We start from the raw sequence: 26,316 nt of genomic DNA on the forward strand, positions 1-26,316 counted from the left end.
ATCAAAGCATTAATTTCATGCTATGTGATAATGCAAATATAAATTAATTTTCCCCGCAGATACATAACTTTGGACCATTAGTCTTTAGTCAGACCATTAGTCAGATTCAATATCACATGTGATATTGAATCTGAGGCATCTTAGGAGTTTGTGGTCTGCCAAACTGGGACCTTTCCTAGGTAATCAACAGCCCAATGCATACTGGAGGCTGCAAGCTAAATCTACTTTTGGTCTTGAGATGTAATCTGGAAGAAGGGATATTACCATCAGTTTGTTACTATAGAAAGATCACCCTCTAGTTGCCTTTTGGCTTACTGTGCTACTCATTCCTGCGGGAAAATAGGGCCTGCTCAATCAGCTTGCCTCAGGTGAATGATGGACCCAATGAAGTTCCAGAGAGAGCTGGGGTTTTCTCTGAGGATCTGGTGGGTTGCATGGCTCAGACCCTGCATGCTGCCTGAAATGAGTGAGTAGCTGAGGCCTTGGATCATATCACTCATATGGGGTCTCTACCTGTGTAGAATAGAGACTGGGGTACACCTTAGTGTACTTGAAAGTGTATTAGGATCACCACTGGAGGAAGATTCAAAAGTACATGGGTTAGAGCCCATATTAGGGATTTTGTTGTGGCAATAAGGATGATGAACATTCTCAAGAATCATTTGTTTTCTCTGCCATCTGTGTTGGTTTTGTTGTGTGTGTTTTTTGTGTTGAATGTGCTGTTTCTTTGTTTTTAATTGTTTTTAGCAATTTGTAAACCATCCTGAGTCACTTGAAGTTGGGCAGCATATAAATTTAATAAATTGTTATTTTTTTTTTAAAAAAAAGGCAAAGATTAAAAACTTGAGAATCAAAAAGTAAGAAGAGTATCTTAAAGTGTTCTATACCTAAACAAGAGAATTGAGGAAGCTGTTGAGATACAATGTAATTTATGCTGAAATACATGCGTGCTATATATTTAAATTTGTTAAGGTAAGAATTGTTTATGTCAGAAATGGGAAAGCGCTATAGGCATGGAATAATATGATGGGCTGGGCTATGGTGCATTTTTGACATGACAGATCTTCAAACTGAAGTGCATATCTATGCATATTAAAATAAATGCATATTCAAATAAAAATGCAGAAATGTATCTATTTTTAATGTATGTGTTTTTATTTATTCCATTTGTTTCAGTGCTGATTTTTCAGATTTTTAAAACATTTTCTGAAAAAATATATATGTGATGCAACTGAAGGAGAGATTCAGTTCCAGCTACCTTAGCCAATGGCAAGTAGTTGTGAAAGCTGGAATCTAAAGTGTTGAGTGGCATCAGCAGTAGTGTCCATGAAAAGCTTTGATAACTTCATCACACAAATATTGCACATTATCATTACATCTGATGCAAGTTTGTAAGTGCAGAATTTGTATCGTGATGCCTCCAAATCCATTTTCTCAGTTTTACATCATCATGCTTCCTGCTGATGCCATTGTCCAAACTATTTTAAATTAGCAAGGAAACACTAAATGTTATAATTGAGTGAGCTGGGGTTTTGATCTATAACTTTTTTTCTCCTTTCAAAGAAAACAACAACAACAACAACAACAACAACAACAACAAAAAAAATAGCTGTTTTCCCCATTATCATGTTTGAATCTATGATGCAAGTTAATACATTTAATTATTGGTCGACTGGTAATTGTGTTGAAGATGCCTTTGAAATCTTTTAGACTCTTTGATATTTGATAAATGCTAACAATAAACCTCAAAGTATTTCAAAACTAACTTCCAATAATGATTATTTTTTAAATATTATTTCAATAGCTAAAATTCCCTTTTATCCTTTAAGATCTGCTGTCTGCTCTCACATAGCAGGTCCTGTTTATTTTGGTTTCATGGTTTTATTATGTGTTTCCCTCATTAGGTTTTGATCGCTATTTCTCTAGTAGGACATTGGACAATAATCGCCGGAACATTTGGTTTGCTGAATTTTGGGAGGATAACTTTCACTGCAAGCTAAGTCGCCATGCTCTCAAGAAAGGAAGTGCTATCAAAAAGTGTACAAGTAAGAAATTCTAAATGTGGATATATTTGGGAGCATGGATCTTTGGTTTGTGTGTGGCAGAGAATGGGGAGGACTGAACAATCTGAGTGGATGGTTGTTGGTTCCATTCGTGTTGTAACCTAAAAGAACATCATTATTTAATGGAGATGTGGCCATTAATTTGATCTTTGTTAGACCTCATGGGCAGTCCCCATTCTGGGGGTTAGCTGTTTCATTGAGAGATACGAGTTGTTTTTCATTGTGTGGATATATGGGTAGAATTCTCTGAGGTGACTGTCAGTTTTTTCATAATGCCAAGTTAATTGTGTGGATTTTATAATAGTAAAGTGAATGGGAAGTTGTTAGACCTCATGGGCAGTCCACATTCTGGGGGTTAGCTGATGGCTAAGATCAGAAGCTCTGGTAATAGCAGGAAGCAGGTAGGCTGGAATGATGGTTTATTTGTGAGTGAAGCATAATAGAGAAGTGATTGAGCTATCAATTAGGATAATCCTTTCTGATCCAATCTCAATAGATATGTTAATTTCTGCCATTCTTAGTTTCATGCAATATTGGGCTCACGTGCAAGCTATAAAACAGGGTAACTTAATCAGTTTGTTGCCCTTCAAATGTGTTACTCTTTCATAATTTCCATACAGCACAATAAAAATGTTAGATTATCACTCTGAGTCAGCATGACTGTTTGGATCATAACAGCAATGTGTCTAAGACACACAATATTTGCTAACATTAAATGCACCCTTGCTATGAATCATTGAGATTGTTTTTTGAATAGGAGGGAAAAGGGCATATCTGAAGTAGCTGCTATAGGATCTTACAGGGCAGGAAAAATGTAATTTGTATTAGTGGAATCAAGGACAGAGGCAGAATAACAGATTTGTCAGAGAATGGGCCTTTGTGGGTTTTTTTCTCCCATTTATCCCAGTCTTCCCATGCCTGATATCTTCAGGGCTGTTGGGACCAGAACTTTAAAAATCTCCCCAAAAGCAACTGTTTGAGAATTGAGACCCCACACATTTGGTAGACATGAAAGCAGGAGATGGCAGTTCTTGAGGGATGTAAGACCTTTGTTATTTTGTTAGACAGGAGTAAAGTTCCTCAACCCTGTATGATATTTTAATGCTCTTCAGTGTTAATGTTAATGCTTCCCTCAGATTTTTATAGCTGCTTTGTTTTGTTTCTGTCCCTGTGTTCCTTGCTTTTATGAGAAGTTCTTAATTATCATTTTTAATTATACATTTTTTGAGCACCTGGCAAGAAAAGCATATATTTGTATAAATTAAATCAATCAATAAAGCCCATGAGCACCATTAGACACATTTGGGAGTGGGCCAGTAGATTAAGAACTAAATTTTAGGCTATGATTCCATGTGCTTAAGAGCAGGAGGCATTGTTCACAAATAAATATGCCTACTGAAGACTTGATAGAAACTAGGAGGACTTAGTCTATGAAGCAACTAAATGTCTACTCTATCTATAGTTATTAAATAAGAATAAACACACATTAACTCAACTGGCCCACATGGTCCAGTCCACATGGTCCAGTCCCAGCTTCCTTGAGCAACTTCTGCTATCCCCCCTTTTTTTGCTAACCTGCTTTTATTCTACACATACCCCAGCCTGCACATTAGTTTCCTTTTAATTGTTTGTCATCTTCTTTCCTCTTCACAGTACACAAGATCTTTCTTCATTTACTCATAATTCCCATTATGACATTGCAATCCCAACTCCATTGTTCTCAGCTACTGTTTTCTCAGCAGTACTCTCTTAGCAGCCTGGTTCAGAAGGGAGAGAGAATGCATTATAAAGCTGTGCCACCATTGTTTGAACCTGGATTAAAGACTAAAATGGAAGGGAGTTCCTGAAAATAAACAGGGGATTAGAAAGTAGCCCTCTTAAATGCATGAGTAGAGTTAATCCTGACAGGAGACATGAGATACATGTCTCATGGGTGAATGAATATATTTGTTCACCCTCCCTCTATTGCCAAAGCTGACGGAAAGTCTGTTTCTGATGTGAAGTGACTGAAACCTTGGTGCTGGACACCTTTTGCCTCAAGCAACAATTAAAATATCTCATTCCATAAAAAAACCATCTAGCTGCATGGGAAGTACAATGCAGAATTGTTGTTAAAAGGAAGGAGGGGAAAACAAACCCCAGAGAAATCAGCTGCCATGTAAATGATAATAAATCTTCAAGCCAGGATTACAGAAAGTGACTAGGACTGCTTCTTTATCTCTGTGTTGTCACATTTATTCACCCTCCTTGCCAGACACTGAGCCTCTGTGGAATTGATGAGTGCCACAGTAGATCAGAGGACAAAACAGAAAGACCGGGAGGGACAGGTAAAACTAATCTTGACCATTGGTTCTATTACCTCCTCTCTTGATCCACCCAGGAATAGAGCCAGATATCAGAGCAGCTGCTTGAATGTCAAATCTGCACATCTTTTAAGGATATAAAAAAGAGCATTCAGGGGTGGGACACAGGATAGGAGACCTTTCATGCTCAACTTCATCTTCATTGTAAGCCAATTATAAACAAAACCAACATATGATATTAAGGGAAGAATATTTTATCTAGTTCTCTGAAAAGGAAGACTAGGGGTGACATGATAGCAGTGGTCCAATATCTCAGCCACAAAGAAGAGGCAGTCAAGTGATTCTCCAAAGCACCTTAGGGCAGGACAAGAAGCAATAGGTGGAAACTAATCAAGGAGAGAAGCAACTTAGAACTAAGGAGAAATTTCCTGACAGTTAGAACAATTAATCAGTGGAACAACTTGCCCCCAGAAGTTGTGAATGCTCCAGTAGTGGAAATTTTTAAGAAGAGATCGGACAATCATTTGTCTGAAATGGTGTGGGGTTTCCTGCCTAAGCAGGGGGTTGGACTAGAAGACCTCCAAAGTCCCTTCCAACTCTGTTATTCTATTCTGATGCCCTGATAGAGCCTACTTCAATCCTTATATCTCTCTCTTGCATGTTTCCCAGTATTTTCCAAAAACACGGAATTCTGTGACAGTTCATTGTACATAACTCTGAAATCCTCCTGATCTTTGTGAGGTTTATGTTCATTATTTGATTATACTTCTGCTTGTCCAGAGATAATTTCCATTTTGGGGGGTACTTCTTAAGATTCGGTTTGATACATAAGAATCAACAACTAGTCATGCATTTGACAGAAAAATTGGATACTCTTATGTTGTGGAGTTTCCCGAAAAAAATATTTAGCAATTTTTTTATTTTTTTTTCTGCTGTGGGATGGAAGATTCTGCTGTTTTAGAACTCATGTCTATGGAGATCCTTGATCATCCAAAACATCATGGTTGTACCAAATATGCTTTTCCAAAGGGCAAATGGGCTTTCTTGATGTTTTTTAAAAATGTTTTACTTCTCATCCAAAAATTTTCTTCAGTTCAGAATTCTTGGATGAGAAGCAAAACATTTTCAAAGAAAAACAACAAAACAAAATAAGAAAATACAGTTGTTTGGAAAAGCACCTTTGGACTTTTTTTACAGCACGGATTCTTTATGAAGGTCTAACTCCATTAATGGATAGTTGTTCTCTCTCCCATACGTTGGTCAACAGTTTGAATGTTTCTTCTTTTTATCATCTTTTAGATATAATTTAAACAATTTCTAAGAATTAAATCTTTCTTTCTTAAATTCAAAACATTACTCTGGTTTTGTTGGAAGAGTCAATTTGTTAGCACACTGCTAGGAAAAGAAAATATTTCTTTATATTCCACCTTTATTTGTAAAACTCAATATAGCATATACAATGTTCCTTCCTCCTATTTTCTCTGTCACAAGGATCTTATGAGCTGGGTTAAGGTAAGAGAAAGTGACTCATCCAAAGTCAGCCATCTGGCTTCCATGCCTCAGGTATGATTAAAATTTATTGTCTTCCAGTTTCTATACCAGCACTTCAACCATTACACTAAACAGGCTCTTAGAAAGCAGGTCTTTGACTGTTCCAAAAAGTTATAAATGAATATTTGCAGAGTTCATTTATCTAGAATTAGAGAAACTTGTTTAATCCCTAACTTGATGCCATTTGAAACTTTGTTTTGCATTTTTCTATAGAAAGGAAATAGGCCCACTGTTTTCATCTATGGAACTCTGCACACATCCCTCGGTAGAATACAAATGGAAGAATTCAAATTAGGAGTATTTTGCTATCTGCTGAACTGTTACAGAATGAATTGAAATAGACATAGGATAGATGCTATTCTTCCTGGAAACTTCTGTTCCATGTCTTCTACCAAGAATTAGAAGGTGTAAGTAGGGAAAGGAGGGCAGAACAGAAATATGCAAATGGTTCTTATGAGTATTTGAGAGTCCTAATAGAAAAGATATAGAACATGCTTATCTGATAGAGAAACTTGTACTGGATTGCAAGTGTATCTCAGCCTGTGTTTCTGAAGTTAGCTGGCTGTCATTAATTTCTGTTTGTCATATTTAAAAGAAATATGGAGGTTAATATAGGAATCACAACATCAACTGAATAATAAGAGGAACTTATTTTTTGCACCATTTGTTCTAAGCTTCTGTATCTGGATTTTGTGTCTGAATTTACAGTATATTGGTTAATTTTACGATAATACAGCTTCCATGTTTACATGATGTTACGAACTAAGCAAACGCGTTCGTTTAAAATCCTAATAGTTTTTCTTCCACAGCAGGCTCGTAATCCTGCACTTCGGATTGGCCCGCGAATAGCGAATCGTGATTGGTCGTTTCTGACTGATCTGATTGGCTGGCAGCGGATCGCCTCCGATTGGACGCTTTTTAGAGCGGTAAACTCAAATCATTGGTTGTTGTGACAGCAGCCAGCTCTATAAAAGAGCTGCTGCTGTCTTAGCTTTTCGCTCTGTTCTGAAGTCACTATTAAAGAATTGAGTCACTATTCGATGTCTCGTCTCCATTCCTTGCGCCCACTCTTCCAGAGCTAACACTGGTGACGAGGATGGGATGCGGAGAAGATAGAGCTGACTGAGTACTCGCTGAAGCACCAAACAGAGCACGTGGCTAAGAGCGCACCAAGAAGCGGCAGAATGACCAGCGGCGCTATACCACCCGCTCCATTTGACCCGGCTAATGAAGACTGGGACTCGTATATGGACAGATTGCAGATGTTCCTGGAGACCAACAACCTAAAAGATGCCACGCCTGGCAAGAAACGAGCTGTATTCCTAACCCATTGCGGGCCTGCCGTTTTTAAAATGGCTAAGGCACTTGCAAAACCAGCTGGTCAAGACAATGGATTGGGATAACCTTGCACCTATCCTTCGGGCACATTATGCACCCGCGGTGCCAACACTCATCCGGAGACACGAGTTTTACCAGAGGGACCAACAGGAAAGCGAAAGTGTTGGGAACTTCATCGCTGACTTGAGGAGCCTAGGGGGACTCTGTGGCTTCGCAAACCTCGAGGAAGCCATGAGGGATCGAATTGTTCTGGGTCTAAGAGACCCCACGACCCAGAGCAAGATCATGGCTAAAGGGGACATCGCCCTCGCAAATGTCATCGCCGATGCTACTGCAGCAGAAGTGACCAGGAAGTCGGCCGCTCGAATGCGCCACACAAATGCACCGCACCGCCAACTCGCCAGTGATACTACGCCTTTCTCCGAAAGACACACAACAACTGCTCATCACGAAGACCTCGAATCCTCGTCTGATAGCGAGGAAGAGGAGGTCAACCGACTCCGGTCAGAGCGCGACCAGCGGGACCAGCGGAGCCAGAAACCTTCACGTCAATTCAAAGACGCTGGCCTGAAAGTAAAGAAAGACAAGTGTCAACTTTGTACTGAGAAGGTTGAATTCCTGGGGTACCTTCTTGACAAAAAAGGGATCCACCCTACTGAAAAAAAACTAACCACAATAAAAAACGCCCCAAGACCTAGGAATAAAACAGACCTCCAAGCCTTCCTGGGACTCATTAACTTTTATAACATCTTCTTACCCCAGAAGGTGACAGTAGCTGAGCCCCTACACAGACTACTCAACAAGAAGGCTTCCTGGGTCTGGGGACATCGGGAAGAACGAGCATTCCAGCAAGTAAAAGATCTCTTAACTTCAGACGCTGTATTGATGCAGTATAACGAGACTTTGCCTCTAACTGTCACCTGCGATGCCTCACCATTTGGGGTGGGAGCTATTTTGAGCCACGTCCTGCCAAACGGAAATGAGGCACCTATTGCTTTTTTTTCAAGGACTTTATCAAAGGCTGAAAGAAACTATAGCCAACTCGATAAAGAGGCTCTCGCTATTGTGTCTGCTATCAAGCGTTTCCATGAATATGTATATGGAAGACCTTTTGCCATAATCACCGATCACAAACCATTACTTGGCATTTTAGCAGGAGATAAACCAACTCCCCACATCCTGTCGCCAAGAATGACACATTGGTCAGAATTTCTAGCCGCATACGATTATCAACTGCAACCATTCCCCACGCTGATGCCTTAAGTCGTTCTCCGCTACCAGAAGCCATAGATGATCCAGCTCCAACCCTAACTGCACTGCAAATTGAAACTCTTCCTTCACCACCACTGACTGCCAGAGACATCGCCGCAGAAACAAAGAAGGATCTTGTTTTGGCACGAGTCCTCACCTGGGTTGAACGAGGTTGGCCTGAAAACGAACCCAACGACACCTTTGCACCCTTCAAAAACCGACAGACTGAACTGTTCTCTCAAAAGGGCTGCATTTTGTGGGGAGACAGAGTCGTCATTCCTGAGAGGCTACAACATAAGGTCTTAAAGATGTTGCACGATGGGCATCCAGGCATCGTGCAAATGAAGGCACTAGCACGAAGCTATGCGTGGTGGCCAGGTATAGACAAGCAGATAGAAGCCTGGGTGGCCACATGCAACAAGTGCCAGGAAATTCGCGCTGCCCCACCAAAGGCAACTCCAACTGAGTGGGAAGCACCTCATGGTCCCTGGTCCCGTATCCACATCGATTTTGCGGGACCCACCAAAGGCCACACTTTTCTTATAACAGTGGATGCCTATTCCAACTGGCTCGAAGTCCACAAAATGAAAAGCACCACTACAGAAGCAGTTGTTAAAAAATTGAATAGACTATTCGCTACACACGGGTTGCTGGACGTTTTAGTCTCAGATAATGGCCCCCAGTTCACTGCCCTGGCATTTAAACAGTACCTAGCAGACCGGGGCATCCGCCATGCTTTAACATCGCCGGCTCATCCTGCAGCCAATGGTAGGGCTGAGCGAATGGTCCAATTCATAAAGAAGACCTTACACAAGATGGAACATGGGGATATTGATGACAAAGTAACCAGAATGCTTCTCCTCCAACACATCACCCCACACAGCACCACAAACAGAACCCCGGCCGAACTCCTGATGGGCCGGAAACTTCGCTCACACCTTGATCGCCTACACCCTAGCTACACGCCAGAAAAGCCCTTGGGGTCCAGCAGCAAGTGTCGTGCTTTCAAGGTAGGCGACTTGGTCTTTGCAAAAACTTCTCAGGCGACCCATTGTGGGTCCCCGCTACCATAACTCAACTCACGGGCCCCAGATCCTACCGTCTACAAACTGATGATGGGAAGTTATGGAAGCGCCACATAGACCAGCTCTGCTCCAGACTGGCACCTACCCCCAGCTCAACCTCTGACTCTCAAACCCGGGAGGGAAGGGAAATCGAGGGGGCCGAAAAAGAAATAGCAGGCGATCCGATAATTGAAACTCAGCAGACTGCACAACCAACCATGGGACACTCACCTTCCGATGGAGGACCTAGTTGGGTGATTGCCTCGCTGCGAAGCAGCACCGCCATAGGAGCAAGTCCAAGGAACCTGAATGACAACGTTGATGGAAGTGGTGATGACAGCCCCAAGCCATCCAACGGAGCAGGGGGACCGTCTTCACTACCCAGCGCAGCAAACAGCCCACCGGAACCAGAACCAGGACCGAAGCCGGTGGAACAGCACAAATCAAGCAGACAGGTGAAACGACCTGCCTATTTGCGAGAATACGTCACCCCACCCCTCAGACGGAACCTAGGGGGGAGGGGTGTTACGAACTAAGCAAACGCGTTCGTTTAAAATCCTAATAGTTTTTCTTCCACAGCAGGCTCGTAATCCTGCACTTTGGATTGGCCCGTGAATAGCGAATTGTGATTGGTCGTTTCTGACTGATCTGATTGGCTGGCAGCGGATCGCCTCCGATTGGACGCTTTTTAGAGCGGTAAACTCAAATCATTGGTTGTTGTGACAGCAGCCAGCTCTATAAAAGAGCTGCTGCTGTCTTAGCTTTTCGCTCTGTTCTGAAGTCACCATTAAAGAGTTGAGTCACTATTCGATGTCTCGTCTCCGTTCCTTGCGCCCACTCTTCCAGAGCTAACACATGACATGGCTGACACGATAAGGGGAAACAGTTTACTTCCAAATAAATCTAAGGGTACTTTGGATTAAAGCTAATTCTGACTTGTTCTTTTTTAAAAAAAATAAAGTTTTATTTGTTTTATTAGTATAATATGTCATGCCCCTGTTGGAATCTGACTTGGAGGAAGCCGAACAGCTGACAGGTAATGGGAGTGTGACTCCTTTGGCTGTGGAAGAAACTGGGGAAGGGCAAAGTCTGGCTGGGCAGAACAGGGAAGAGGTAGAACAAGGGAGAGGGAATTCAGAGGAAGACCCAGGCCCATCCTCTCTTCATCCTAGGGCACGCAGGGAGGAATGGAGAAAAGAGCAATGTGGGTTGCATGGCTTACAGGGGAGGAAAGGGCCCTGATTCCCTTTATTATCTGCAGCTGGGAACACAGTATATAAAAAAGGCAAGCTGTGTGCAGCAAGCTGTTGGGACTTTATCTTGTTTCGTTGTGGCTTATTTGTGTTCCTGGCATCTTCCCAACTGTGTGAATTTTGCCATGCTTTCAAATTTGAAATTCCTGCTCCTGCCCTGCCAAACTAATTACTTCAGTTTGGTTTGTTTGGATTTTAAGTTACAGTTTGTGTGTATCTTGTTTTGGACTGAATTTTCTACAGTCAAAGGCTGTTCCTGGGAGAGTTTTTCTCCAACCCGAAGATAACCTAGACATTGGGGGCAAAAGGGACTCTTATTGCTTATCTGACTGTGTTGCCTTTGTGCCACGCCCCAGGTTACCACATAATATATAAAAAATCCATTTCAATCAAACAGTGTGTTGTCTGGGTACAATTATTTTTAGGCAATCATAAAGTGTTTACAATAATTTGTAATATATCACAATAACGTTAATACTGTAGTAACAATAATATTTTGTTTGTCCATTTTAACAAATTTCTATTTTAACATTTACCCTTTTTATGTCCCTTTCTTTTTAACTTCTGTTTTTATTGTCTAGCCATCAATAAAATAAATCACATGTCAAAAAGCATTTAGTTTCTTCTTTGTCCTTAACAGTAAGTGTTAGTCTATCCATTTCTCCATATTCTAATATTTTCTTAATTACCTTCTCATCTGTCAGGATCTCATCACACTTCCATTATTGAGCATATAAAATTCTAGCTGCAGTTACTACGTGTATAATCAAGTATATAGTCTCTTTATCATATTTTTCTGGTAGAATGCCCAATAAAAATATCTCTGTTTCATATCTAAATGTTGTTTTGTCATTTTTTCCAACCAGGTATGTATTTTGTCCAATATTTTTTAATTTGTGGACATGTTCACCACATATGGTAATATGAACCAGATGTTTGATTACATTTCCAACGTTTAGTAGATTTTTCCTTATACATTTTCGCTAATCTTGTTGGTGCAAAATGCCATCTGTAAAACATTTTGTATAAATTTTCTTTATATGAAGTTAACATAGTCAGTTTAACATTTCTATCCCACAATCACTACCATTTATCTAATTCTATTGCATATCCAAAAATTTTAGCCCAAACAATCATCGTCTCTGTCATGCCCCTGGTGGAGACTGACTCTGAGGGAGAGGAGGAACAGCCGACAAGGAATGGAAGTGTGGCTCTGGAGGTTGTGGAGGAGGCTGGGGAAGGGCAGAGACCAGCTGAGCAGTCAGAGGAGGACCCAGGCCCATCCCCTATCCATCCTAGGGCACACAGAGAGGAGAGGATAAGGGAGAGACATCATCTACTCAGGAGGAGAGGGCCTTGATCCTCTTCATGGGCTGCAGCTGTGACAACTGAATAAGATAATGGACATGTGTATGGGCAAGCGCTGGAAACAAAGCATGGAAATATCTCTAGTTTATGGTTCCTCTCTTGGCATCCTTCCCAGTGTGTGTTATCTGTGGACGTCCTCCAGCCCTTATCTTGCCTGTTTTGTGTTGCTTTTCCCCTTCTTCTTGTAACTGTTTGTGTGGGAGATTTTTGTCTTCCATCAAGAATATTCAGAGCTTGGAAGCAAAGTGAAGGAATAAAAGGGGCTTCACCTGTTTTCTGTGACTGTGTTTGTTTTGTATCCCACACTGGGTCATCACAGTCTCACTTTCAAGTTTAATACCCAATAAGTAGCAATATATTTTCTTTATCAATTTTTATCCATTCCACTTAATATCTGGTCCAATTCTCTTAGTTCTTTATTAAAATCATATTTTTAGCATCTTTCTCATATTGAGATTGTATCTGCATTTGTGGCCACTATGCAATATCCATCCCTTGACTACTAAGTTCCTTCTTGGTTTTTACTTCCCCTTTTTCATTCAGAATATTTTTATATCTTACAATTTTTTCTATATTAATAACATTAGGATGTATCAGTGCTTCCATTGTGGAAAGCCAGACTAGTAGTTTCAGATAGTGTTGTTCTTTAATTTTAAGCCATACTGATAACAATGCATTTCTAATATAATGTCTTTAAAAGTAACTATCTTGTTCTTCCCATACCATACGAAAGCATGCCAACCTAATTGAAGGTCATGCCCTTCTAAAGTTAATAGTCTTTTATGCCTTAAATTAATCAATTCTTTCACCCAAGTTAATAATGTCTTCAAGCAAAACAAGAAAGTCCAGTTGCCTTTTGAAAGCAAGTACCTTTAGATCATTCTAGGGTGTTCTGAAATATGTTAAATCATGATGATTAACCCTGCTACTTTCTGAGAAGGAGGGAAAGCAGGTTGGCTTTAGTAGAAGGTGCTGATACTGGGGCTATAAAGCTCTAAAGCTTCAGTGAATACTATATTCATTGAACTTACACAGATCTGAAAAGAAAATCAGGATTGCTGAAAATTATAACTATATATGCCAGCCACAGAAATGTTTCCACTATTGCACTTTCCTATTTTTTAATAACTAGGAAGATCAGGTATGTGTCTCTTAACCACTGCCCAGACATGCTATCATTATGTGATTATATGATTGATCTTTCTAGCTAGAGCTAACTGGGTGGTATAAACAAAGTGTATAGGGAATCTATCTTTTTGACAGCCATGTGGTTTTGGTGATGGTTGCAGGTGACATGTTTACTAAAAGATGGAAAAAATTTACTGCCTGCCACCCAAGGGGAGAAGATAGATAAAGGTGTCTGGGCTTTCAGGCAGTGGAGATGTGGTGAAATTATAGGTTGCACATGGCCAGCTAAATGAATTTCTCTCCCTTTTAGGAGGTTATGTGGGAGGCAATGAAACCTTTGTATCTATTGCAATTCCAATTTGCTCATTGTGATCCGTAAATGGTCATGGGCCATATGATATGTTTGAATTTAAAATAACTCCTAGTTGCCATCATGCTATGCGCTTAATTATGTTTTCTAGGTGGGAACCAAATGTTGATCCCTGGATATTGAGCTTAATACAGTTCAACAGAGGATCTGTATACTTCACGAATTAGAAAGAGGGCAGAGAAAATATCTATGGACGCTCACAACTCACATAAACTGTCTCAACTCCTCTGCTCTGGATGCAGCTAAGGACATGGCATGCAAAAACAACTAGACTCATGCCAACACTCTGCCCAAACTTGTAATTACCACAGCACTATTTTATGTCTAAGGATATCTAACCATGTAGTATTACCATTATCCTGCTCATTCCTATTACCTCCTCCTATTGATATCTTATGAGTATCACTTTGTTAATTGTAACTTATGATTGATGATTGTATCTTATGGTTATGATTTATCACTTTGTTGCCTGTATATATATCGAGAGCTTATGCACTGGAAACAAATTCCTTGTGTGTCCAATCGTATTTGGTCAATAAAGAATATTCTACTCTACTCCACTCTACTCTACTCTACTCTACTCTACTCTACTCTACTCTACTCTACTCTACTCTACTCTACTCTACTCTACTCTATTTCTAAAAAAAAATAGAGGAGCTGGTCCTGCAGATATTGCCAAACTAATACTCTCAGAAGCCCAGCATGGTCAATGGTGATGGATGTTGTTGAAGTGCAATCACTGAAGTCTGCAACAGCTAGAAAGCCATAACTTCCTTACATCTGCTGTGGAATCTCAAACTGTTCAGATGCTGTCGAGTACAATTTGTTCATCAATTTAATCTTCAGTCTGTCATTTCTTTGAAAGAATCTTCAATAAAGCTGCAGAATTTTCAGTGTTCTAGTCAGTGAGCCATACTCCATTCCTCTTCCTACTCAATTTTCCATTTTAGTTTCCTCAACTGTCAGTTTTACATAGTCACTGAGCATATTCCAGTCAAATAACAAAAACACACAGTCATTATAGAAAGATTTGTGACTTCAAGGGTAAGTTCACATAGGACAAGTCAGCAGTAAAATATAAAACTGAGTTTTAGTTATTATTGATAAGTGTAGCTTGCTATGAATACCCCATTTGGGTATCATTTCCCATAAGCAACAAGGTGCAGAGTTTCATGATTTCCAAGCATCTGTTTTCAATTGTATAAGCTGAGGTTAAGGTAATTATACAGTCATGATCTTTCAATTTCTCCTTGTCTGATTTCTTGATGTTTCCAATGGGAAAGTAAATCTTCACATTGAAATTTTTCACTTTGAAACAGCATTTGCAAATATAGTGATATATTTAGCTCTTCTTCAAATACATTGCAATGCTTGCAGAAATAAAGAGAGATAGAGCTTTCCAATGCAATATAATTCACTACATAATTCACTTTATCTAACTTGTTCTAAGTCTAACTTAGAGGCCAAATGCAGGTCTCCATTTTGAAATATCAGATTCAGGGAGATCCTACTTCCTTGCTGTTCCCTTTATGAGGTAGAACTGCTTCAGGTTTTTTTTAGGGAGTTGCCATCTAGAAGTGTTAGTTTTACAATTTATGGGCATCTGGAAATCTCTGCCTATCATATACAACAATGGCCATAGCCTAAGTGTTTGTAGGGTTTTATCCTTTGTAGCTCCTGTATTTATCCTGCATTTTTAACTACCAATACTTATTTTGTACTTATTTGATTGCTAGATAGTTAAGTGAGCCAGTTTGTTGGTGTTAAGGCCACAGGCTAGAAACAGGAGAATGTAAGTTTTAGTCCTGCCAAAAAAAAATATCAATGCAATCTCAAACTGCATTGACAGAGGAATTGAATCAAGATCACATGAGGTACTAGAGTCCCTCTATAAAGCCTTAGTAAGGCCACACCTAGAAAATTGCATCCAGTTTTGATCACCACGTTATAAAAAAGATGTTGAGAGTCTAGAAAGAGTGTGGAGAAGTGCAACAAAGATGATTAGGGGCCTGGACGCTAATGAAGAACGGTTGTAAGAACTGGGCATGGTAGTTTAGTGAGGACAAGGACCAGGGGTGATGTGATAGCAGTGTTTCAATATTTGAGAGGCTGTTACAGAGAGAAGGGGGACAATTTATTTTCCAAAGCACCCGAAGGCCAGACAATGAACAATGGATCAAAGTGAGATTCAATCTAGAAATAAGGAGAAATTTTCTGACAGTGAGAACAATCAACCAATGGAACAGTTTGCCCTCGGAAGTTGTGGGAGCACCATCACTTGAGACTTTCAAGAAGAGATTGGACTCCCATCTGTCAGAAATGGTGTAGGGTCTCCCACTTGAGCAGGGGTTTGGACTAGATGACTTTCTAACTCTGTTATTCTGTTATTCTGCTTTAGGTACAAAGCCAGATGGCTGATCTTGGGCTAATCACACTCTCTCAAAGAAAAGAAAGAAGGCAATGGCAATTCAGTTCCAAAATCTTACCAAAAAAACTAGGAACTTGCCAGGAAGTAACCAAGAGTTAATATTGATTCAAAAGCACACATATACATACTCCCTCCCCAAATAGTCAAGAAGTATGAGTGATATTTGAATTGTGTAATGTTTTGAAAGGGTGAATTTTGATTCAACAAAGCATCAGCCAGATTGCTTTATTGGATTCTGAGGTTGGCTTGATGACATCCAAGCCCTTTCCAACCCTATGAAATCATCTCATGAAATATTTTTACTTAACTAGTTATGATTTGTTTTCATCTTGTACTGTGCCAATAAAGAGTAATAAGAATAATAAGGATAGGCTTTGTATTATCTCAGTGGTATCTGGGAGATCCTAAAAGCCCACTATGGAGAAATGGCTGAAGAGATTCAACAATCAAAATGAGGATCTGCTCTGAAGCAGCAAATTGAATAAGGTAGCTGTGAAATGCTTCGCAGAATAGAAAAGAGCTATGCAGGTTTGGTTGCTTTTTTTTTTTTTTTTTTTTTGCTGCTTCTGGGGTTGTTATGGATGATACTTTCACCTTAATCACAATGGGTGGCAAATAAATTGGATGAATAAAATAAAGACAAATAACTATGCACTGTTGTATGTAAGGAGACTGATGAGGGTGGAGATTCAATGTTGTAATGGGCTGACTGTCCCTTGAATGAGTGGTAGCAACCAAAGAGATTGCATCAGCCCAAAGAAATGGCAATTAAGAAAATTTCCCATCTTTTCAAAAAATACTAGAAGTCATTTTGGGTTAATGTTAAGGGTGTCGCAAGATAGAATAAATGTAAAAATATCATAGAGAAATGAGAGAACCAGAGCCCCTGGCCTGTCTAAGTGCTCTGTACTTTTAAAGCAAGCTGTGTATTTATGGTTTCTGGAGGGAATATCAAACTAAGCAGAGTGGGAGGGAAGGCCTGCAGTGAGGCACCATCATTATAGTGACATGTTTAACAAAAGCCCTGGATGATTTGAATTTTGGGGTGGCACAGGCCTATATGAACCAAAGGAAGCTGGACCATGACATGAAAATGTTGTAAAACTAAGCTGCTTCAGGCTGCCAAACAAACAAACCAGTGGTTCAGCATGGTAAAAAACTTTAGTCAGGCTCTAAAGGGGATTGGTGATGGGAAGAATTGGGCTGGTAGCTTTGAGATGGACATATTGCCCTGGAATATCTTTACAATGGGCAGCTACAGCTCTCCATCTTCTGATACAGAAGCCTGGCTTTTGATCCTGATAACCAGAATTGCTTGGATTTATTCTGTCATTCTGTGTTGCCAGACGAGCACAACAGAATGGCAAATTCATTGCTAAGCTTCTCTAGGTGTTCTTTTGCATCTGTGAATAAGCTGTTTCCCCTTTTCCCTGCCCACCTGGATGGTGCAAGAGGTGTTGTTAGGCTTTTGGCTTTGGTTTTAGTGAGGATTAAAGCTGTGAGGAATCATAAAACAGACTGGCATGGGATAGCACAAAACCCAGAATGAAATAAAGGGATCTTTTTCATATCAGTTGGATTGGTGTGTGCTGTGAAATTTTCACCAGGTGATTCTGGATCTTCGCAGAGATTTATGTCTAATATATATTCATTTGTATTCTTTTATCATGGTGAAATCTATCCATGCAAAGTTTTTAATCTGTCATATGCATCCAATTCATTTATTGAGAAGCACTGTCTCCTTTATTTGATATGAGACCAGGTCAGATAGCAAATCAAATTTATCCCGATTTCAATCTCAAGAATTGAAAGTACTGTGCAAACAACGATGTTTTTCTTTATCCATATATTTATATATTTTGGGAAATCAGGGTTAAATGGATCTAGATCAGCTTTCCTCAGTCTGGTGACTTCCACATGTCTTTGGTTTCAACTTCATGACATGGGACCAGGTTTAATGATTATTCTGTGAGAACCAGCATATATTGTATTCATGTATGGATGTAGTATATTATGTATGTATACTGTATATATGTGTGTGTGTGTGTGTGTGTTGTGTATGTATGTATATTCTTTGTTAAAGTCTGCATTCATTCTTGAGATGGGCAGTCATATAAATTGAATAAATAAATACACATTTTTTCTAGGCTTTGGCATCTTTAGCTGGGGATTCTGGAGGTTATTATCTAAACAAAATGTGACCTAGAACTAGTAATATGGCAAAACCTGGTCTTGAGGGGAAGCATTCTTCAAATTTTAAACATAAGTATCTCCAGTTCAAATTGTCTAGTTGCTATGACATAATGACAATAAATAAAAGAAGCGTTAGTTATGCTTATGTTTCAGTCTAAATAATCGCTATGTCATTTGTAGGTCCAATAGCTATTTGTAATGATGGGTATGTACAATCTCTATCTTCAGAAAAATGCCACATTTGTCTAAAAGGAAGATCCTGAGTTTAAATCTAGAGAAAAGTTGAGACAGAAGAAACTTGTCTGCCTTCATTACATATTAGTAGAAAATCTAAGATGTAAAAGTAAACTCATCTTTATTTCTTATATAATATTGTTTAACCAATATTAAACAATATTGTTTGTAAGCAAGATGAGGACCAAATTTGTTGCTGTTATTCTCTTATTTTATATTCTTTTTGTGGCATCCAACACTGCAGAAATTGGGGGTTGGATTAAATGGACCATCATGATCCATCGTGATTTTTATTGTAACTTATCTGCCATTTTCCTACGCTTGTGCATTTTCATCTCCCCCACCCCATTGTTCATTTTTTTCATTTAGAAACTTCTTAAATTTTAAATTTAATCATAAGACATAATAAATTCACTCAGTCATTTTAAAAAAACTATCCCCCCTCCCCCGAGTTTCTTTCCGATTTCCTTCTTTCCAACTAATGATAGTAATCCCAGTTCTTGAATAATGTACTTGCATGGTAAATGTGCTATGGCCTAACATTCATGAAGAAAACTTCTTAACTGTACAATTTCTTTTGCATTAGACTCTCCTAGAAATTCACAATATTGCAAAGTAATCCATAGGCATAATTTCCAGCTCTTTATCTTAATAATAAATAGCATTATTTGAGCATATTTTAAGGCCTTTGTTTTTACATAGGTGCAATTCAGCAGTCAGAGGAGTGCTATTAAATTATTTGAATTTGTAAGCAAATAAATTATATCTCCATTTGTCTGAGGAATGTTTGCTTAATAATCAGAAGTGGGGGCAGAGGGGAAATCACTATTTATTATGGCATTGTTTGAAATAGATAATGCAAGCAGATGGAGCTTGTTGATTTTAATTTTTGGAGGACTTTGGAAAAACTTCCTCCAGCATCAATCTGATCAAAATCCAGATCTGGTGCTTCCCTGAAACACTGTAACTTGGAAATCTCCTAGCAAAATTCTGCCTAAAGGTTAGTTCCAGATCTTTATTTATTCCTTCAGAAGGTTTAGAAAAGGATTTGATGGAACTGTTTATCTTCCCTTCCAATCCTTCTTTTCTTCTGTTGCTTTCCATCTTCTTGACAGCATCACCACCATCTTCTTGACAGCATCACTACCCTGTCAATCAGGCACAAAGCCAATTTGATGTCTCCCAGCTATTTTCATTTATATTCAATCCATTGCCAAATTGTGCTATTCCTCTCTATTCAACACTGTGAAAGCCATCCCTGGCCTCAGCGAAAACAAAACAAAAACTTATGCCTCGTCACTACTGCAATTTTCTAATCATTGACTTTTCCTTGTTCTTCTGTATAAAGCTCTGCCAGAAATGTTTACATATTTACTGATTGTATAATCCTAGTCTGGAAACTGTCTCAAAGTCTCAAATGTTGCTGAACTATAATTTGCAACAATACCAGCCAGCATAGTCATTAATAAGCAATAGTGAGAGCTGGACTTCAATAAGAGAGTAGCATCTTTTATTTAGACTATGAAAATCCTTTGTAAGTTGGTTTACTATCTTCTGATCTAGCACAGTCTTCTTGTTTTTACCTTTAAAATTATGTCTCTCCTTCGTTTCCTCTCTGCCAGATCTTAATACACATTTACCAGTGTAAAATAAGTGCCAGTACCATTTTTCCCACCACCACTTCTACTATTATTACCACAGCTTCTATTTTTATTTCTATCCCCTTTTTTGGGTTATGGCAAAGATATTTATATACAAATTTTTAAAAACAAAGCAATTGAAAAGACAACTCATAATTTAAAAAGCATCAGATAAAAATTCATAGTAGAGAGAAGGCAATAAAACTATTAAAAATTTAGAAAAATATATCAGTCTTTAAAACCACTTTAAAAGTTGCAAAGAAAGCATCTAGTTAGAATTCTCTTTCCATTATTCTTTGCTTTATTTTTTTACCTGGAATTTCCTCTGAAATGAGGAAAGTTCTCTTTTCCTATGGTATCTTGGCTGCAAAAACCTGGCCTACCACTTAGAAGGCAGCCAAATACAATTGGCTGAATCCCTTTGCTCAGTGGTGGATTCCATTTTTTTACTTCCGGTTCTGTGGGCGTGGCTTCGTGCGCATAGCAGGAGAAGGATACTGGAAAATATACATCCCAGGATTTCAGACATTTAGATCAGACAGAATTGAAGAGACATCAGGTAAAACAAAGGGTGGAGGATTATGTGTATATATCAACAACAGCTGGTCTCAGTATATAACTGTAATATATAAGTTTGTGATGAAAACTTAGAATCTTTACACATCAACTGCAAGCCATTTTACTCTCCACATGAGTTCTCCTCATTTATCCTAATAGCTGTGTATGTTCCTCCACAAGCCTGTGTAAATAAGGCATTATGAACTCTTGCTGATCAAATTATGGAGGCTGAAGCCAAACATCCAGGTTCCCTTCCCATCATTTTAGGAGATTTCAATCAAGCAAATTTAAGGAAAGAGCTCCCAAAATATTTCCAGCATGTAAATTGTCCCACCAGAGGCAAAAATACTTTAGACCATTGCTACACAACAGTAAAATATGCTTATAGGTCTTTACCACAAGCAGCTGTGGGACACTCTGACCACTGCATGGTTCACCTTGTATCTGCCTACAGACGAAGACTTAAAACCATGAAACCAACAATTAAATCAGTGAAGACTTGGTTGGGTGAGGCAAAGCTGGAACTCCAGGCCTGCCTTGATTGCACTGATTGGAATGTTTTTGAAGATGACTCTGCAGACCTAGATGACCTCATAGATACTGTAACATCATATTACATCATATTACATCATATTACATATTACATATTACATATGCGAAGACTTATGTGTACCAACAAGGAACCTGCAAATATATAGTAACAATAAACCTTGGTTCACAGCTAAACTTAAGCAGCTACGTTGTTCCAAAGAGGAAGCCTACAGAAAAGGTGACAGAATGCTATACAACCAGGCCAGAAACATATTAACAAGAGAGATCAGAGCAGCAAAAAGAAGCTATTCTGAAAAGTTAAAGAATCAATTCTCAACAAATGAACGAGCAAACATGTGGAAAACTCTTAAAAATGTCACTGACTTCAGCAAACCTCCTTCCCAGGCAGAAGGAAATCAACAACTAGCAGATGACCTGAATGTGTTTTACTGCAGGTTTGAAAAGAAACTACAGCCACCTATCTCCACAACCCACATCTCAAACACACCAACAACAGCCAAGCCTCCTACAACTGGCCCCAATCCATTGGGCTCACAACCTCTGGTGAACACAGAAAAAGAAGTGCAAGATCTATTACACAGACAGAAGCCAGGAAAAGCACCAGGGTCAGACAAGATAACTCCTTCTTGCTTAAAAGTCTGTGCTGACCAATTGGCCCCCATCTTCACCTGAATCTTCAATAGATCACTAGAGATGTGCTCTGTTCCTTCCTGCTTCAAACACTCTACTATCATCCCAGTGCCAAAGAAGTCCTCCATCAAGGAACTGAATGACTACAGACCACTTGCCCTAATATCTGTAGTTATGAAAATCTTTGAAAGGCTTGTGCTGTCCCACCTGAAAACCATCACGGATCTGCTGTTAGATCCCATGCAGTTTGCATACCGAGCAAATAGATCAACAGATGATGCTGTTAACATAGCTCTGCATTACATCCTACAACACCTTGAATCTCCAAATACCTACGCAAGGGTCCTCTTTGTAGACTTCAGTTCAGCATTCAATACCATCATTCCAGACACTCTTCTAAGTAAATTAAACCAACTAGCGGTACCTGAACACACTTGTAAGTGGATCATTAGCTTCCTAACAGACAGGAAGCAGCAGGTGATGCAGAATCACATCCGATATCTGTACAAGCACAGCCCCCCCCCAAGGCTCTGTGCTATCTCCACTTCTCTTCTCCCTATATACCAATGACTACATCTCAAATGATCCATCTGTTAAAATACTGAAGTTTGCTGATGACACAACAGTGATTGGTCTCATTCGAGACAACAATGAATCTGCATACAGACAGGAGGTTATACAATTTGCCTCGTGGTGTAACTGGAACAATCTGGAACTGAACACACTCAAAACCGTAGAAATGGTGGTAGGCTTTAGAAGAAACCCTCCTATACTACCACCTCTTACAATACAAGACAACACAGTATCAACAGTAGAGACCTTCAAATTTCTAGGTTCTACTATATCACATGACCTAAAATGAACACCTAACATCAAAAACATCATCAAAAAGCACAACAAAGAATGTTCTTTCTGCGCCAACTCAGAAAGCTCAAACTGCCCAAGGAGCTGCTGATACAGTTCTACAGAGGAATTATTGAGTCTATCATCTGCACCTCTATAACTGTCTGGTTTGGTTCTGCAACCCAACAGGACAGACACAGACTTCAGAGGATAATTAGGTCTGCAGAAAAAACAATTACTACCCACCTGCCTTCAATTGAGGACTTGTATACTGCACGAATCAAAAAGAGGGCTGTGAAAATATTTACAGACCCCTCACATCCCAGACATAAACTGTTTCAACTCCTTCCTTGAAAATGACACTATAGAGCAGGGGTCCTCAACCACCGGGCGCGGACCGGTACCGGTCCATGGAGCACTCTGTACCGGGCCGCAAAGAAAATAAAATAAAAAATGGCGGCTTTCTTCGCCTTCGGTGAATGCTGCTGGGATCGGGGATCAAGGACACAAATGAAAGAAGGGGAGGGAGGAAGCAACCGAAGCCTGTTCTGCTCTCTGGCTCAGCGGCTTCGGTTTCCTCGCCTCGTTCTCTCTCAGTCGCTCTCGCTGCTCCACCAGCCCAGGAAGAAACTGCTTCAAAGAAGCGGGGGGTGGCTTTTCCTGTCGCCGCAGCTCCTCCAAAGCACCCGTTTACCCCACCCCACCCCCGCATGCGGTTCAATTCAGTGCCCCATTCTGCCTGCCTGCCTGCCTTTGTTTCGGAGCAGCTTCGGCTGAGAATAATAACTATTCGCCTCTTTTTATCAGCTGAAGCTGCTCCGAAACGAAGAAGGCAGGCAGGCAGGCAGGCAAAGCGGAGCACTGTGGATTGAACCGGCGGGGCGGGCGGGGTGGGGTAAACGGGCGCTTCGGAGGAGCTGCGGTGACAGGAAAAGCCACCCCCGGCTTCTTTGAAGCAGTTTCTTCCTGGGCTGGTGGAGCAGCGAGAGAGCGACTGAGAGAGGAACGAGGCAGACACCTGAGGAGGGAGGGAGACACCTGAGGGATGGGGCTGAGGAGGCAGGGCCGAGGCACTCCTGAACTTGGTGGTTTGCTGGCAGACGTTTTATTACCCGACTAGGTAACAACATCAGATGTTACCTAGTCAGGTAATGAAACGTCTGCAAGCAAACCACCAAACTCGGATTCCCCCGGTCCTTGAAAAAGTGTTTGTGCTTGAAACTGGTCCCTGGTACAAAAAAGGTTGGGGACCACTGCTATAGAGCACTGCACACCAGAACAACTAGACACAAGAACAGTTTTTTTCCCAAAAGCCATCACTCTGCTAAACAAATAATTCCCTCAACACTGTTCAACTATTTATAAAGTGTACATTACTATTACTGTTAATCTTCTCACCACTCCTTATCACCCATCCCCTCCTACTTGACAGTTTCCTAGTATGATTTGATTGTTGATTGTACCCTATGACTATCATTAAGTGTTGTATGTTATGATTCTTGATTCTTAATGAATGTACCTTTTCTTTATGTATACTGAGAGTATTTACACCAAGACAAATTCCTTGTGTGTCCAATCACACTTGGCCAATAAAATATTCTATTCTATTCTATCTATTCTAAAATCCTAACAGACAGGAAGTGGTATTTGCTGGTTCTCTGAACTACTCAAAATTTCTGCTACTGATTCTGCAGAACTGGTGAGAACCTGCTGAATATCACCTCTGCCATTGCTGTCATCTGTGCTTGCCTAGAATTCTGCAGCTTCGATACAGTAAATTAACTCTGAGCTGTCATGGAGCGTTTGATACAACCCCTCTTTTTAAATCCCAGAAGCAATACAGTTTGTAATTGTGGTCCCTCCTATTCATTATTTTGCTGTGTTTGTCTCCTTTCCTATGTTGTTTCCCATAGTTTCAAAATTTAAACTTCTATCTTCTAGAGACAGAAAACTAGGGGCTTTTGATGTTCCCTGTAAGAATCCCACCATATCATGTGGGATAAGCAATACAGTGCAATAATGCTACCAATGTGAAAATCAGAAACTTCCCATTTCAGATTGGTCTTCAATAGCAATATTTCACTGGCTGACATCTCAAGGCCTCAGGAGGCAACAGGACACAGGGTTCAACAAGTTGTATTGCAGAGAATAGGTTCATTCTCTTGAATAAAATCATCAACTGAAGACATGACACAGAGCTTGTAGGGAAACTCCATCTTCTATCATTAGCACTGATGGTGAAGTCTCATGTGCCCATTAGTCTTATTAATGGGAACTAAGACAATGGCCTTTTTTGACCATGGGACAAATATTCAGCATTGTTGACCTCTTTCATGGGCGGTTGCTTCAGTATTGATTTCCTATAGCCTTTTTGACATGCAACATAACATAGTACAACTAAGATAGCGTGACAAATTGGGGTGTACGCAACAGGAAAGGAAAATTATGTTTCTTTACAACAGGGAAAGATTTTGTGGAACAGACAACTGTTTCATTTGAAAAAGTATACACTGTTAGATTTGACTAATAGTAAATCAGCTAGCCCAGAAATGTCTATCTCAGTTTTCTAATGACTCAGAAGAAAGTTCTTCCAGTCTTAATGCCTAACATTTTTGAACTACAGATCCTGAGATCTGGACCTTTTACCTATGTTTTGTCCTTAGGTTACTAATCTTCCATGACTTATTGGCATATGTAACTCAATATGAATTTTTCTGCTTAAGTAACCTTCTTAATAGGGTAGCATTGCTATATGAAGGAATTTATTTGTGGTTTAAAAAGTACATAGATGATTTTGCAATATTTCTAACATCCTTCCCAATTTATAGCTATTGCTATAAATAGGGAAACATTTTTAAAAATGCAAATCACTTTTCTTTCATTCTTTGAATTAATTTCTCTAATGCTAGATGCTTCATACAAATTTTCCTGATGTAAATTGCACACAATTTCTACCAGCACACTTTCTTTTTCAGATGGGAAAGAGAAGGATAAAGTCCTTGTGGGAGCAAATTCTTTAATAGAAACTCTGGTATTCTTTAACATCTGTATACCAAGTATACAAATTCATAAATGCAAGAGAGAGAAATACCAGAGTAAAGGAGCTAGATAAACATTACTAGGTTTAATCAACATTCAGATAAGAATTCTGTAAAGCATAGATTACAGATTTTAGCCATGATGGTGGCATGGGATATCAAAAGTGGCTTACATATGCATACACCATATTAACCTGCTACTGAATCATTATGGAGAGGAAATGGGTTATTTGCGCTCCCTTCCCAGTGATTCTGTATCAAAATGATGCTATTATTATCAATGGAAGCCCTTTGGAAGAAGTCTTTACTTCCTATGGTCCTGTTCCAGAATTTGCCTTCCCATTGTCATTAGTAATAGAGGAAGCAGTAATCTGTTCCTGATACAAAACAACATGCTGATTAGTAGAGGGGTGAAACATGAACCTGTAGGCAATGAAACTCCACTGCAGGACACACAAAGCTCCCTGAAATCAAAATAACTCGTTTTCTTCAGCAACATATTGTTGCATTT

General features: G+C 39.6%; 1 protein-coding gene across 1 annotated transcript in view; it reads left to right on the forward strand.

The window, feature by feature from the left end:
• The window catches only part of GRM4 (glutamate metabotropic receptor 4), a 360,805-nt gene that overhangs the window by 262,476 nt on the left and 72,013 nt on the right, over nucleotides 1-26,316 (forward strand). Inside the window, exon 6 of the mRNA XM_026680391.2 lies at nucleotides 1,905-2,045. Within this exon, the coding sequence (XP_026536176.1) occupies nucleotides 1,905-2,045 (141 nt within the window). The remainder of the gene's footprint in view (nucleotides 1-1,904; nucleotides 2,046-26,316) is intronic.

The sequence above is a fragment of the Notechis scutatus genome, chromosome 3 (assembly GCF_049901735.1).
Source record: "Notechis scutatus isolate UNSWTSFEM ecotype Mainland chromosome 3, rNotScu1.2, whole genome shotgun sequence".
Taxonomy (NCBI): Eukaryota; Metazoa; Chordata; class Lepidosauria; order Squamata; family Elapidae; genus Notechis; species Notechis scutatus.